Genomic DNA, 13895 nt, shown 5'->3' on the forward strand with positions numbered 1-13895 from the left:
GCGGGAGCCAGTCGGGGCTGAGGGGCATCCGGCTCTCCCCGGGCCTCTCACATCCTCCCTCCTCTCTGTGTGGGGACCACACCAAAGCTTTGCTGTTATGCTGATGTGGAAAAATTAGATGATAGCAGAGCCCCGTCAGGGCTGAATCAAATGAACTATCTGGGTCAGAACGGCAGGAATATAAAGATGTAACTATTTCGGGAACTGCACCCAGGATTTTTATAAACATGTACGGATAAAGCGCGGGGTCTTTTAGAAGTCAGAGATCCACACCGCTTCAGACATCAACATGTGTCGATTGCCTTTTGTCCCTTTGTCATTGTTTTGTAGTCACCTGGCCCGATGACGGCCAACCACCGCGTGGGGGCACTGTCCGCCACCCGCCGCCTGCCTGCCCACACTTGCAAGTTCAAGGTCTCTTCAGAATTCAGGGTAAAGGGATCTGTGTGTGGGAGGACTGGAAAGAAGAACGAGAGAGAAAGAGCTGCTAATAGATAACTCTAGAATCCCAGGCGAGGTAGCTTGATGGGTTCAAGGGAAGGGCTTGTTTGCATAAAATAAAATGGAGAGCACAATCCTACGTCACAAATACAGAACAGCACAAGAATTCACTTCCGATTCTGCCAGGACCAATGGAGGGGGGGCAGGGGGGAGTTTGTGGTGCGGGGAGGGGGGAGGGGGTGTGATATCCTGCTGTGAAGGTCAAGGTGTGAAAGTATAGCCTCCCGCTGGCCCCTTCCTGACCTCATGCTGGGGCTGCACTTCTCAGCCTGAAGACCCGTCTCCAGAGAGACTGGCATCCCTCCCGCCCGCCCACAGAGAATGGTGAGACCCAATCCTGTGGGCAGGTGGAGAGGTCAAGGTTGGCATCCTGAGGAATGGAGAGCTTCCTTAGAAGTCTCTGGAAGTCTGGGAGCTGGTCCGGCCACAGGGCGGTCTAGGGACCTCGTAAGAGCGGGTTGACCCGTGCAGTTACAGCAGATGTGTGAGCAAACTCTGCTGAAGAAGTTTACACTTAGTTCTCCAGGACCCCTCCCCACCACAGCAGGGAGGCTGCTCTTGATCTTCTCTGCATTGAATTTGCAAACCTATTTTCAATAATTTTCTGGAACCAAAGTAGGGGGATTCGTTGGACAGATAGATTCACATAAGTAATAGGTCTTCCACATGGAGAACTGGTTACTGTTGACTAATGACCAGGATAATGTGTCTACTGCCAGGGGAGGAGACAGAGAGAGGGAAGGAGAGACAGAATCCGAAGCAGATTTCAGGCTCTGAGCTGTCAGCACAGACCCCGATGCAGGGCTCGAACTCACGGATTGAGAGATCATAACCTGAGCCGAAGCCAGATGCTCAACTGGTGCCCCGCCATTTTTGTTCCTAAACAAATGGCTGCTTAGTCAACTAATAACCACTGTCTTAAATGACTGTTAATACACCAACACGTGTATTGGCTTTCAAGCTTGGGAAAGGATATATCTGACTTGTGATTTACTCCTTGATCAGAGAGGCAGGCATGCACTTTAAGATGTATTTGGAGGGGTGCCTGGGTGGCTCAGTTGGTTGAGCAACCGGCTTCCACTCAGGTCATGATCTCATGGTTTGTGGGTTTGAGCCCCGCGTCGGGCTCTGTTCTGACAGCTCAGAGCCTGGAGCTGCTTCAGATTCTGTATCTCCCTCTCTCTCTGACCCTCCCCTGCTTGCACTGTCTCTTTCTTCTCTCAAAAATAAATAAAAAACATTAAAAAATTTTTTAAATAAAAAAATAAAATGTATTTTGATGTCCCCCCCACCCCATGCAACTTAGTGAGCCATCTCAGGTCCAAATGCAGACTAATCCACAGGCATTCCTTCCTAAGTATCCGGAAGGTGAGCACTGGCTTGTTGGGGCCCTGGGCAAGACACAAGAAACACCTGGCGGCGTCTCTTGGGGACACGCTGTGTGGATTGCCCTGGCACTCCGTGAGTCTGCAGCCAGCCTCCCTGGCTACACAGAGCCTGTTGCACCTGCCGGTCGGGGTAAGTTCGAGGGTGACAAACGCCACCCCAGGCGTGTGCTCAAAGCCTAACTAGGAAGTGGCCTGTATGTGGAGTGTAAATAGCCTTGCTCTCCCCGCTGGTTTGAATTATGCCTGCCACTGAGTCAAGTGAGAGCCGAGAGCATGGTTCCTCAGTAGGGAACACGCTCTTTGGAGGTAATTCCACTTCAGACAGGAAAACTGTGTAAGCAGTAAGGTGACACCAGGAGAAATTGCTATGACCAGATCAGAGAGAAGAGAGCTATTTTTTCCTTGAGCCGCGGGCTTCTCTTTGCTGCCTGAGATTCTTCATAATTCAGGGGACACTGAATTCGGAATGAAGAGTGCCACACCAGCTATCCAGGGAGGAAGGACGGTGGAGGGAACGTAGGAAGGCATGCATGCCCCAGGCACCATAAAGGTGAAGTAACGGCATCAGAACACTAGGTGGCAGCAGTCCTGCACAAATTATACGCAAGCGTCCTGCCTCAGTCTTTCCTGGTGGGAGAAATTCAATTGAGGACCCTGCCTTCTTGGAGACTTTATTCTACACCTTTCTTTTCTCCCATGGTGGCTGCAGATCTGTGGCTTCCAGATGCATTATTAACAGGGCACAAGAAAGAGGTCGTACAAAAGTTAGTTGGTGTCAGAGCATTTGATGGTGAATCTGGACTAAAATTATGGTCTTCCACTGAATTAGAGGGCTGCATACTTTGGCCTGCAAAGGGCCAGATTACTATGCATTCTCAGCTTTCGGCCTTGAGATTCTGTGGCAGCTCCCCACCTCAGTTATCAAAGCATATAAAGAGCTACAGACGATACATAAATAAATGAGTGTTGGTGTCCGGCTGGACCCGGCCCGGGGGCTTCAGTTTGCTGAGACCCCAACGCTAAATGAAGAGCAGCTAGCTTGGTGCACGTGGACCCCAGGCACATGCCAGGTAACTTCTGTTGCCAAGTACATGCAATTGCATCTTCTCTCCCTCTGTGCCCTTCCAGAGCGCTATGTGATTATCTATGTCTCCCTGCTGCCAGAAACCTGAATTCCCCCTTCTCCCCTCCAAACGACAGCAAAATCCGCTGACAGACACCGTCTGGTGGTTCTGCATTCAAACCTCTTCCTCCCTCCCCTGCTTGAGGTCTTTCTTCAGTCCCACATCCCTTGTCCTGCTGGTGGCCCCGAGGGTGCACAGCGGTGGGTAGTCAAGACATAGCTGTTCCAGTGTGGAGTCTTCACACGGGTCCACCTACCTCCTCCCCTCAAATCATTCCCATCAGAGTCAGGCAACTGTTCAAACCGCCTCTTGGGTTTTGTCATTTCATTTCCCCGCGTTGGAACCCACCCTAGCTGACAACCTCTTGCTGAGCGATGGGCTTTTTCAGCGGCCAGGCTTACCTTCCAGAAAGCACCATGTGAGCTCCATCTCTGTGACCTCACCTCTCCACCGGCCCTGAAAACACCCTGGGACCCACCTGGGCTTTTCCTCCCTGGATTACCTGCCTCCATCACGTCCACCTATTCAAGCTGACTACCTCCTCCCCCAGACCCGGCCGTGATGAAGTGCTACCTGTTGTACAAGGTACCCCTGACTTGAGGGAAGAACGTGCCCTTCATCCACTGGTTTCTTAATAATTTGGTTTGTATCCCTCCCTTGGAGTTTACGCTGTGCTCATCTTCTTATGGTCCCTACTGGGTTCACTGCCCACTAACCAATTATTTAGGCTATCTTTTCTGTTATTGATTTTCAATTATGTACCACTGCGGTCACAGAATGCAGTCTGAGTGGTATTGATTTGGGGGGCATTCTGACTTTTCTCTCCGGCACGGCGCTCATCAATTTTGGGGAAAATGCGCACGCGTCTGTGATGTGCATTGTGTTAACTTCTTATCTGCCTTCTCAGTGCCAAAGTTGGGAGTCCGAACCCTTCACCATGACAACGGTTTTGGCTTATTTCCCTCGAAACTCTGACCATTGGAGGGGAGAAGGGGAAATTCAGGTTTCTGGCAGCAGGGAGACAGCAGCTTGAGACTTAGGTTGCCAAGCACCCACAAGGGCAGGGACAGCCCATCAGCCCGGCGCACCGTTTTCCCTTCCTGCAAAGGACTGACCTCTATTCTTTACATGGCTTTCTGCCTCCAGGTCTGTTTTGTCTGCTTCTAAAACTGTACAGCCTGCTTTCTTTTTGGTCAGGGTGCACCTTCCACCTTTTTTCATTCCTTTGTTTTCAGGCTTTGCTTTCTGTGTCATATCTTAGGTGTGCCCTTGTGCATCACGGAGCTGGGATTTCAAAAAGCAAAGCCAGTCTCTTGTACGAGATGCGTTTAATCATGGGATAACTTTGCTCTGGCAGCCTGCCCTCCGGCATTAGCCTCTTTCTTTCTCCTCCCTCCCTCGCTCCCTTTCGACTGCCCGCTGGTCCCCATCCTGCTGTGGAAACTCATCTGTCCCAGGAGCGAAGGGCAGAGAAAGCTAAGGAGCCTCGTCTGGGGGCTCTTGTGCCTTTTCCCTGCCCCGCCCCCCACCAAGAGTCGGATCGAGGGCATTTGAAAAGGAAAAACCTAAATCATGAACTGTATGAGGATCTGTGAGGGGAGGGGAATGGACTGATGGGGAGGGACTCTTGAAGGGAGAACCCTCCATCCCCTGGATACTCTGGACACAGTGGTGCCGGTGGCAAGGCCCCCAGGCTGTGGCCGCGGGTGGGTGGAGTGTGGGGGTGGGAGAACCCCCAGTGGCTCCGTTGGCAGGGGGTTTTGTGAGGCTCAAAGTACCTCAGCTGCAGCCCCAGCTGGGTCCTAGCTGGAGGGTCCTGTTGAGGGTCTCAGAATCTCGGAGAGTCTGTTCAAAGGAAAGGGGGAGCTGGGTTGGGAAGACTGCTGCTCTACTTTCTTCAGAAATATTTACAAAGATGAGCGGAAAGTGCGGGCCATAGAATAGAGAGAATATGAGTTGACGTCTCCATGTCACAGGACACGTGGTACCACTAGACTGAAAGTCTGGCCGGCAGCAGGGCTGTCACTGGCTGGCCACTGACCCGCTGCGACATGCACGGTGCCCAAGCTCCGGGAGGACCCGGGCTGCGGATGCTTACGGGTCAACCTCCCTCCGCCCCCAAGATCCTGCTGAATCAGAAGCTTCTCCTGGTCTTGGCGAGGCAAGATCAAGACAGCTGTGCTGCAGACAAAGAGCCACACTCCCCAACCCTCTCCCAGCTCGAGACAAGCAGCCCAAAGGGCATTAGGAATCACAATCCACCCTTGATTTCAGCGACATTTCTCCATTATGAAGTCCCCCCACCCCTACCCGCCAGCGACTGGCTCAGTCCTCACAGGCGGGAATAAGGCGTTGAGAACAGGGGAAATTTCGACTTAGAACATGCCAGTCTACGCACACGTCTGGGGCTTCAAGGAGCACTCATGTCCCTTAACGTGTAGCATTAGAATCTGAAGACCTGCAGAGGGGCCCCTGGGTGGCCCAGTCCGTTGAGCATCCGACTCTTGACCCCAGCTCGAGTCACAATCTCGGGGTCATGAGTCAGAGCCCTGTGTCTGGCTCCGTGCTGAATGCAGAGCCTGCCGGAGATTCTCTCTCTCTCTGCCCGTTCCCCACCAGACATTTAAAAAAAAAAAAAAAAGCCCGGCAGAGACTACACTTAACCCACAGGGCCCCACATTGGCGGAGGGAACAGCTAAAAGGAGGGATGGAGCATAAAGGCCTCATGCAAGTTCAGCAGCTGAGCAAGGGCGGGAAAGGGGCTCTCTGAGACATGAGTTCCCGAAAAGCAGGGGGAATAGAAACCGGGTCCATCACTGAAGGAGGCGGGGCCCTTGCCATAAGAGAGAAAAGTCTATTTTGAGATTACATCAGTCAGAAGGCAGAGAAATGAGCTAGACGGAGGAGTCAGAAGCCAGTGCCCGCCCCCCGCCATCTCTTGAACATAAATTATATTTTTAAAATAATTGTGCCTTGAGAGAGTGCACGTGCTGCCCAGTTGGGGTTCACCTCTGTCCTCACTATTCCCAACTGTCCCAACGATTGTCTCCACTCGGTTTCTTGCCCTTAGTCTTGCCCAGAGCTCCTCCCTGCTCTCCTCCGGCCTGGAGGCTGTGGTATTCATGGGTTTTCAGGCATGAGGGACCACGTAGAACCCATCTCCATGATGGATACAGGATAAGGCCCTCTGTGGTCCCAAGGCCACGGCCTTACCTGGGCCCCATGTAGTGCCAGGGAGGCGGAAGGGAAGAACTTATAAGGCACAGGCTGCCTCCGGGAAGACTGTCTATGGAAATGGGGAGTGGAGGAGAGAAGTGAGTTCGGTTTGGTCAACGGGGCACGAGGTGGTGATGGGGAGCCCGGGAGGAGTGGCAGGCTTTGCAGGATGGCAGGTGGAGACAATAAGCTCAACTCTGGAGACGCAGAGCGTGGGGGTCCTGAGAAACATCTGAGTGGAGACGTCTGCAAGGTAGCTGGACCGGTAGGCGTAAGTTACGAAGAACAGTCTAGGCTGAAGACCAACGTGGGCATCACCAGCAGACTGACGGAAAAGAAAGTCTTGGGAATGGAGGAGATTCCCCAAGGAGAGTACACGAAGTGAGAAGAAAGGACGCCCCAGGGCTAGGTCCCGGGCAACATGAAGAGTTCAGAGAGGGCCGCAGGATGGGAAACCTGCAGAAGAATGGCAGAAGGACAGGAAGCGGGGGAGCCAGGGGGCGCAGGGCCCTGAAACAGAAAGGGGGGCTTCAAAGAGAGGGAGCAGTTGAGACCATCAGTTGCTGGCTTTGTTAATTTTTTTTGTCTTTAGTCTTTATTTTAAAATTATTTTTTAAATCTTCTCTTAATGTTTATTTATTTGAGAGAGAGAGAGAGAGAGAGAGAGAGAGGGAGGGAGAGAGAGAGAATGTGAGCAGGGAAGGGGCAGAGGGAGGGAATCCGAGGCAGGCTCCAGGCTCTGAGCTGTCAGCACAGAGCCCGATACGGAGCTCAAACTCACCGACTATGAGATCGTGACCCGAGCCAAAGTCAGACACCTAATCGACTGAGCCCCCCAGGTGCCCCTGTCTTTAGTCTTTATACATTTAAAGGATTTGAGGGACACAGACGATTATATCCATGTTGCGTTTTCAAAGTGGTGACCCATTGGAGAGCTCCTCTGACAAACAGCGTAAACCTTCTTTGATGGAATCTGTCTCTCAGGTAAGCTGCACCTGTCCTCCCGCCCCCCCCCCCGCCCCCCACGACGTCCACCAGTCTTGGCCCTCCGGAGCTGGGGGTGCCCATCGAGGTAACAGGCATTTCCAGAGCACCACTGGGTACAGTGCCAGGCTCTAAGGAGCAGGTGCTGGCTTACCTGGCACTCTCGAAGGTGGCAGACGCTGTCTTTTCTACAGCCCCAAAGCCGACACCAACCGCAAGACCCTCTGAAACAGAATAAAAAAGCATGAGGGGGTCAGGAGCAATTTCTGAATAAGCTTCATCACTATCACTGTGTCAGGCGAGACTGCATTAGGCGGCCAGTAACAGTAAAGCCACATGACTGGAGTTTAAACCCAGAGTTGGCTGACAACGGTCTGGGGGCCAAATTCAGCCCACTGCCTATTTTTGTATGGCCTGTAAGCTAAGAACGATTTTAAATAACTGGGGGAAAAAATCAAAGAAAGAATAGTATTTCATGACACATGAAAGTTGCATAATTCTAGTGTTCACAAATAAAGTTTTATTGGCACACTTCCATGCTCATTTGTTGACAAGTTGTCTGTGGCTGGTTTGTGCTACATCGGCAGAGATGAGTAGGTGTGACAGAGAACATATGGCCCAAAGACCTAAAATATTTACTGTCTGGCCCTTTACTGAAAGAGCTTGATGATGGACTCCTAAGCTAAACACATAGGTTTTTATTTAGCTCATACAACAAGTCCAAAACTGATGCGGGGGCCCAATGATGTCTTCCCAGACATTGGAGGAGCCACCTTGAAATGGTAGACTGTTACGTCTACTCTGAGATGGTGTGGCTACAGTCCAGCTTAAGCGTGGGGATGTACAAGATGACTCCCCAAGTCCTTCCCAGAGGGACTCTAGGCCTGCCAAGGCTACCAATACCCTGACTTTGATCAAATGTGGAAGAACCCAGCTGGTCTACAAGTATCTGATGGAGAAGGAAAGATTATGGGGAAAAAAATGGAACTGTCCCAGGGGCGTGGGACCAGTGGGGCAGAACCGTAACGTTAAGACATCTTTCTGATATCTATGGGAGAGTTTAAAGACCCCTCTGAATCATAATAGGAATGAGAACTACCAATACTGATCAGAATCAAGACCAAAAGCTTTCGGGGCCAGGAGGAACTTTTGTTGTCATAAAGAGGGAAGAGGGAAAAATCTACTGAGTGAGAAGGGTTTGTCTTCTTTTGGGAGTCACCGTCTCCTTGAAATGCCTCTTTTATCCTTGTGTCCTCTTTAGATGGGGTGGGCCAAGGATGCCAGGACTCTAATAATGACTCTAGGAGGCACCCAGAGACAAAAGAACTGCTCAGACTTGACCCACGTTAAAGGGTAAGAGCTCAACCATTATCCATCTAGTCCAAGAGACCACTGTGGGGTTTGGACCCCAAACTCCCTGATAAGGCATAAAGGGCTCTTTTTATTGCCTCACTTACCCTTTGTGCTTCAATCCCCCGTGGGGACCTTATGGGCTGGCTGTAGCCACTGGAGGTTGCTGGTTGAGAATTTGGGATTCTGATGATCCACCAGATATCTTCCCATATGCCTCATAATGACCAATGATGGGATACAGAATCCTAGGACTTTGGAGGTAGAGGAAACCCCAGAGATCATGTGGCTTGACTCTTGGGCCACGGCCAGACTCAGAAGTTATGGGTTTGGTTGGGGGTCCGGGTAGGGGGAGGTCTTTCCAGAACCAGATGGCAGACAGCACCCTCCCAGCATGCCTGGCACACGCCAGAGCTGGCTGCAGAGAAGGCCCTGGGGACGCTGCCTCCAATAGGCTCTGGGGCTGATGTGGCCGGCCAGTCAACACCGCCAGAGCGACCACAGGCTTCAGAATCGAGGTTTGAAAGGTTGATTTGTTTTTATATAATTTGGTAAGGCTTCTGATGTAAATTCTAAATTTTTTTTTTACATTTATTCATTTTTGAGAGAGACAGAGCATGAGCAGGGGTGGGGCAGAGAGAGACAGGGACACGCAGAATCTGAATCGGATTCCAGGCTCTGAGCTGCCAGCACAGAGCCCGACTCAGGGCTCAAACCCACAAACTGTGAGATCAGGACTTAAGCTGAAGTCAGACGCTTAACTGATTGAGTCACCCAGGAGCCCTTTTTTGGTAAATTCTTTTTTTTTTTTTTTAACATTTATTCATTTTTGAGAGAGAGAGAGAGAGAGAGAGAGAGAGCAGGGGAGGGGCAGAGAGAGAGGGAGACACAGAATCTGAATCAGGCTCTAGGCTCTGAGCTGGCAGCCCAGAGCCCCAGGCTCCTGATGGAAATTATTAACAAAGGCTGAGCCTTCATTCATTAAGTCTTTCCTCTGAGATGACTCTGGTTCTAAATCAGGCCTTGTATTCAAGATCTCAGTCTCTTTGTGGTCTTTCTTTTGAGTAACGGTGCCTGGTGGCCCTCTGTGGGCCACACACTGGGCTATGAGCCTTCTACATGAAGTCAAGGTGAAAGTCGCCACCTCTGCTCCCACAGCAGAGAGGACAGGTGAGAAGCACCCAGTCTGAGAGCCCAGGTGGGCTCTGACGCTGAGCTCTAGGCTCTCCCTTCTCCATGGCTGTGTGTTCCTTAGCTTCTCTTTCAGAAATGCCCTCTGAGGGTGGAGAGGACACCAAACCCTGGGGAGGGGGTTGGATCATGGTCACCATTGCTGGTCTTGCTGATGCATGTGACGAGCTTCAGAAAGGAGGACGGTCCTAGGTGAGGTGCTGGCTGTGGGGGAGAGCTGGACGTCAGGGCCGGGCTGTGACGGGTGGGTCTGAGGGCCCCAGGCATCCTCTCCAGGAGTGGGGAGGAATCCCCTCTTCTGTGCATCTTCTGAATCTCAGGGGCTGCCTGCCCACGGTCATGAGACCAGAGAGCTGGAGAACATCTCAGATGCTTCTTCCATTTGGCCAGTCTCCTACCTTCAGAGTCCAGTGTTTCCAAACCTGCTGTGCTCACCCTTTGTGCCCACACAGCCAAGAAAGACCTCAGCCAGCTCTCAGCGGTAACTGTGGGTCTCCAAGGCAAAGAACCTCCCCAGGGACCCCTGGCCCACTGGGGAGAGGAGTCAAAAGCTGGGGAAGGACTAATCGGGTTTTATAACATCTGAGGGGCATCTCTCTCCCTTTGAAAAAAAAAATGTGCTTTCCTAAAGTATAAACAACAGCTGGTCGGCTCTTTTGTTACAGATTTTGCTCTAATCAGTCCCTTTAATGTAAATGATAGTGCAGCCCAGAGCAACAGGACCTATATTAATTAGCAAACTAACCCCTGCTGGTTATTCAGCAAAAGCCCCAGCACTTGGACTCACGGTAGCTCTGGGAGGCTGGCAAGGGAGTACCCAGTTAAAGCAAGGGAAAAAAAGCATCTGCCCAAAGGGACACAGCCTCGAGAAACAGAGCCAGGTCCCCCCACGGCCCCCACCCACTTGCCAACCTGCGCTTGTGGCTTTTCTCCCAGGTGTGGGTGGCAAGAGCTGGCATCTGAATCTGTACCCCAAAGCGGTCTGGAGCAAAGTGAATGCATAGTCCCTCTGCTCCCACCCTGTACCTGGGCCAACAGTGCAGGAACAGTCTGTGGTGATCGGCACATGAGCGGGTCCCTCCTCTCTGCTCCAAAAGCATTAGGTGCCCTGGGAGGGGGCCAAGCAGTTTCCCGCCACCAGGGGAAGGGTGGGTGGCGAGGGGAAGCAATGTAACCGCTACTTCATCTGAAGGTGGAATGGAGCCTGGCAGAGAAGCTAATGAGAGACCAAGATAAATTCCACGCGCGGAAAGAACATAAATAAGAGAATTAAGGCAGATATTTAAGATCAACAGATGGCAGAAAGAACCCGCTGGGTGGAGACGGAGCAGAGGAAAAGACTGCCGAGTGGTGCTCACACCCCAGGTGTTCCACCAAAAGTGCAAATTAGGAAGGTAATTAAGACAAGAAACCAAAATGACTGGCGTATTATCAGTACGCCGCTGCCTCTTTGCACAGCGACTGCTATTACCTCGGTGCAAAGAGAGAGAAGATAAATCCCAGGCCTGCGGTAGCGCATCTGGCAGGTGGTGGGTGTGGCCGAGTCCCGAGCACACGCCGGAGAAGGGGCTCGGAAAGCCCAGCCCCCTCCTCCGCTCTTAGGCGCAGTCAGATGGCAGGTGCCATCTGCCCCTCCCTCTCCCCATCCTCCTGAATCTCCATTCCGGCGTGTCCCCCACTGGGGAAGAGAGTAACAAAAAGGCTACAGCTCGAGTCCTGGTATATTATTTAAGGTTCCTCTAAAATCAGAAGGAGGATCACGATGCTTCCCGTACAGGATGATGAGCTCAGGGCCGGCTTCCTCACTACGGACACTGTCTTGTAAGAGGCTGGCCTGGACCTCTGAAGGTGTTGAGTGGCACTCCTGGCCTCTGCCCACTGGATGCTGGCCACGCCCCCTCCCCAGGAGGTGTGCTAAACAAAACCAGGCACTGCCCAAGGTCCCCTGGGGAAAAATTGAAGCCAGATGAGAACCACTGGCTTGCCACTGAGGGGAATCATTTTTAAACTATTCTAGAGCACTCTAAGAGTTTAAGTTGCTGGTAGGAAAATGAGCAGTTAAGAACCAGTATCTTGGTCTTCTCCGGCTGCTACAACAAAATACCGTAAACTGGGTGGCTGGTAAGTAACATGAATCCATTTCTCCCAGGTCTGGAGGCTGGGAAGTCTGAGACCAAGGTGCTGGCAGACTGGGCGTCTGGTGAGAGCCCGTCTACAGGTTCACAGATGCGCCTTCTTGCCAGGTTCCGACGCAGTGAAGGGCAAGGGACCTTTCGTAAGCCTCTGTATTAAGACACTAATCCCTGAGCTCCATCTTAAGCACCTTCTGAAATCACCACCTGGGGGTTAGGGTTTCAATGTATGAATTTGGGGGGGAGGAATACAAGCATTCAGGCCATAGCAACTAATATTTCTTTTTCCATTGAGGGCTAGCCTTTTTTTTTTTTAATTTAAATTTTTTATTTTTTTTATTTATTATTGAGAGACAGAGAGAGACAGTACGAGCAGGAGAGGGTCAGAGAGAGAGGAAGACACAGAATCCAAAGCAGGCTCCAGGCTCTGAGCTGTCAGCACAGAGCCCGATGTGGGGCTCGAACCCACAAACCGTGAGATCATGACCTGAGCCGAAGTCGAATGCTTAACCGACTGAGCCAGCCAGGCGCCCTTTTTTTTTTTTTTAATTTTTAACGTTTATTTATTTTTGAGAGACAGAGACAGAGTGCTAGTGGAGGAGGGGCAGAGAGAGAGGGAGACACAGAATCCAAAAAAGGCTCCAGGCTCTGAGCTGCCAGCACAGAGCCCGACATAGGGCTCAAACCCACAAACTGGTAAGATTGTGATCTGAGCTGAAGTCAGACGTTTTGCCAACTGAGCCAACCAGGCGCCCTTCCATTTCTTTCTGCATGATGGGGGGAGGGGAATAGTTGACGGGTCTCCTCCAGGGGACTTGCTGGCCTCCAAAACGGTTCACAGTGGGTGACATTTCAGCTCTGCCCGACATTCTCGGGTGTCGGGTCACATCGGGGATGGGAGGGGAAGAGAGAAAGGTGGTTGCTGGCTCAGCTGAGCTGCTGTGGGTGCTTCCTCTCCCTGCCTGGCTCCCCGCCTCTGCACGTGGGCCCGGCTGTCACATGGTCTCAGCAGGAGAGAGGCTTCGGAAATACAGACTTGGGTGCCTGGGGCGCTCAGGCCAGGGCTGAAGACTGTGGGGATCTCACCTCCCTGTTCTGCGCTCTGCCGCTCGGGCACTGAAGTTCATGATCACAGTCCTGCTGGGTGGCTTTCACACCGGGGGCAGCGAGCTAAACCCTCCATCTGTCCCTTAATGTGCTGCTGGGAAGCCTTGGCTCTGCAGCCACTGCCTGTGCGGGTCCTTCTTGCATCTCAGGACGGTCACGCGGGGCCCACGGGGTCTCCAGATGGCTCGCCTTTAACGCGCTGGCTGGGTCTCTGGTTCAAGTGCTCTTGCTGTCAGTTCTAGCCGTTACAGCCCAAAGAAGGTTTAAAGAAGGTCAACACAATGGCCATGCAGGAGACGAGGGGTGTTAGGACTTTTTCTCCTTGATTTAAAAAGTATTAAGATTAAGACAACAGCTCACATCCTGTGGGGGCTTCATAAGAAACACGGCTGGGGTGGGGGGCAGGTTCCCGGCTGACTCAGTCCATGGAACCTTCGGCTCTTGATCTCAGGACTGTGATTTCGAGCCCCATGTTGGGTGCAGAGATTACTTAAAAATTTCAACAATAGGGGCACCTGGGTGGCTCAGTGGGTTAAGTGTAGGACTTTGGCTAAGGACATGATCTCATAGTTCATGAGTTGCAGCCCTGTGTCGGGCTCTGTGCTGACAGCTCAGAGCCTGGAGCCTGCTTCGGATTCTGTGTCTCCCTCTCTGCCCCTCCCGACTCACCCTCTGTCTCTGTCTCTCTCCCTCTCTCTCAAAAATAAACATTAAAGGGGCGCCTGGGTGGCTCAGTCGGTTGAGCATCCGGCTTCGGCTCAGGTCATGATCGCACATTCGTGTGTTCGAGCCCCGCGTCAGGCTCTGTGCTGACGGCTCAGAGCCTGGAGCCTGCTTCGGATTCTGTGTCTCCCTCTCTCTCTGCCCCTCCCCGCTCATGCTCTGCCTCTCTCTGTCTCAAA

At 52.1% G+C, this 13895-nt stretch overlaps 1 protein-coding gene and 1 long non-coding RNA gene across 8 annotated transcripts in view; one reads left to right on the top strand and one right to left on the bottom strand.

Moving 5' to 3' along the window:
• The window catches only part of SLC39A11 (solute carrier family 39 member 11), a 353304-nt gene that overhangs the window by 55386 nt on the left and 284023 nt on the right, over positions 1 to 13895 (bottom strand). For all 7 annotated transcript variants that reach the window (XM_029927486.1, XM_029927490.1, XM_029927488.1 and 4 more), the window contains one exon: positions 7368 to 7437. In XM_029927486.1, the coding sequence (XP_029783346.1) occupies positions 7368 to 7437 (70 nt within the window). The remainder of the gene's footprint in view (positions 1 to 7367; positions 7438 to 13895) is intronic.
• LOC115281845 lies at positions 8728 to 10334 on the top strand. The gene is made up of 3 exons (XR_003904428.1): positions 8728 to 8825; positions 9819 to 9946; positions 10075 to 10334. It is a non-coding gene; the product is annotated as an uncharacterized LOC115281845 (long non-coding RNA).

This window comes from Suricata suricatta, chromosome 17 (genome assembly GCF_006229205.1).
Source record: "Suricata suricatta isolate VVHF042 chromosome 17, meerkat_22Aug2017_6uvM2_HiC, whole genome shotgun sequence".
Classification (NCBI taxonomy): Eukaryota; Metazoa; Chordata; class Mammalia; order Carnivora; family Herpestidae; genus Suricata; species Suricata suricatta.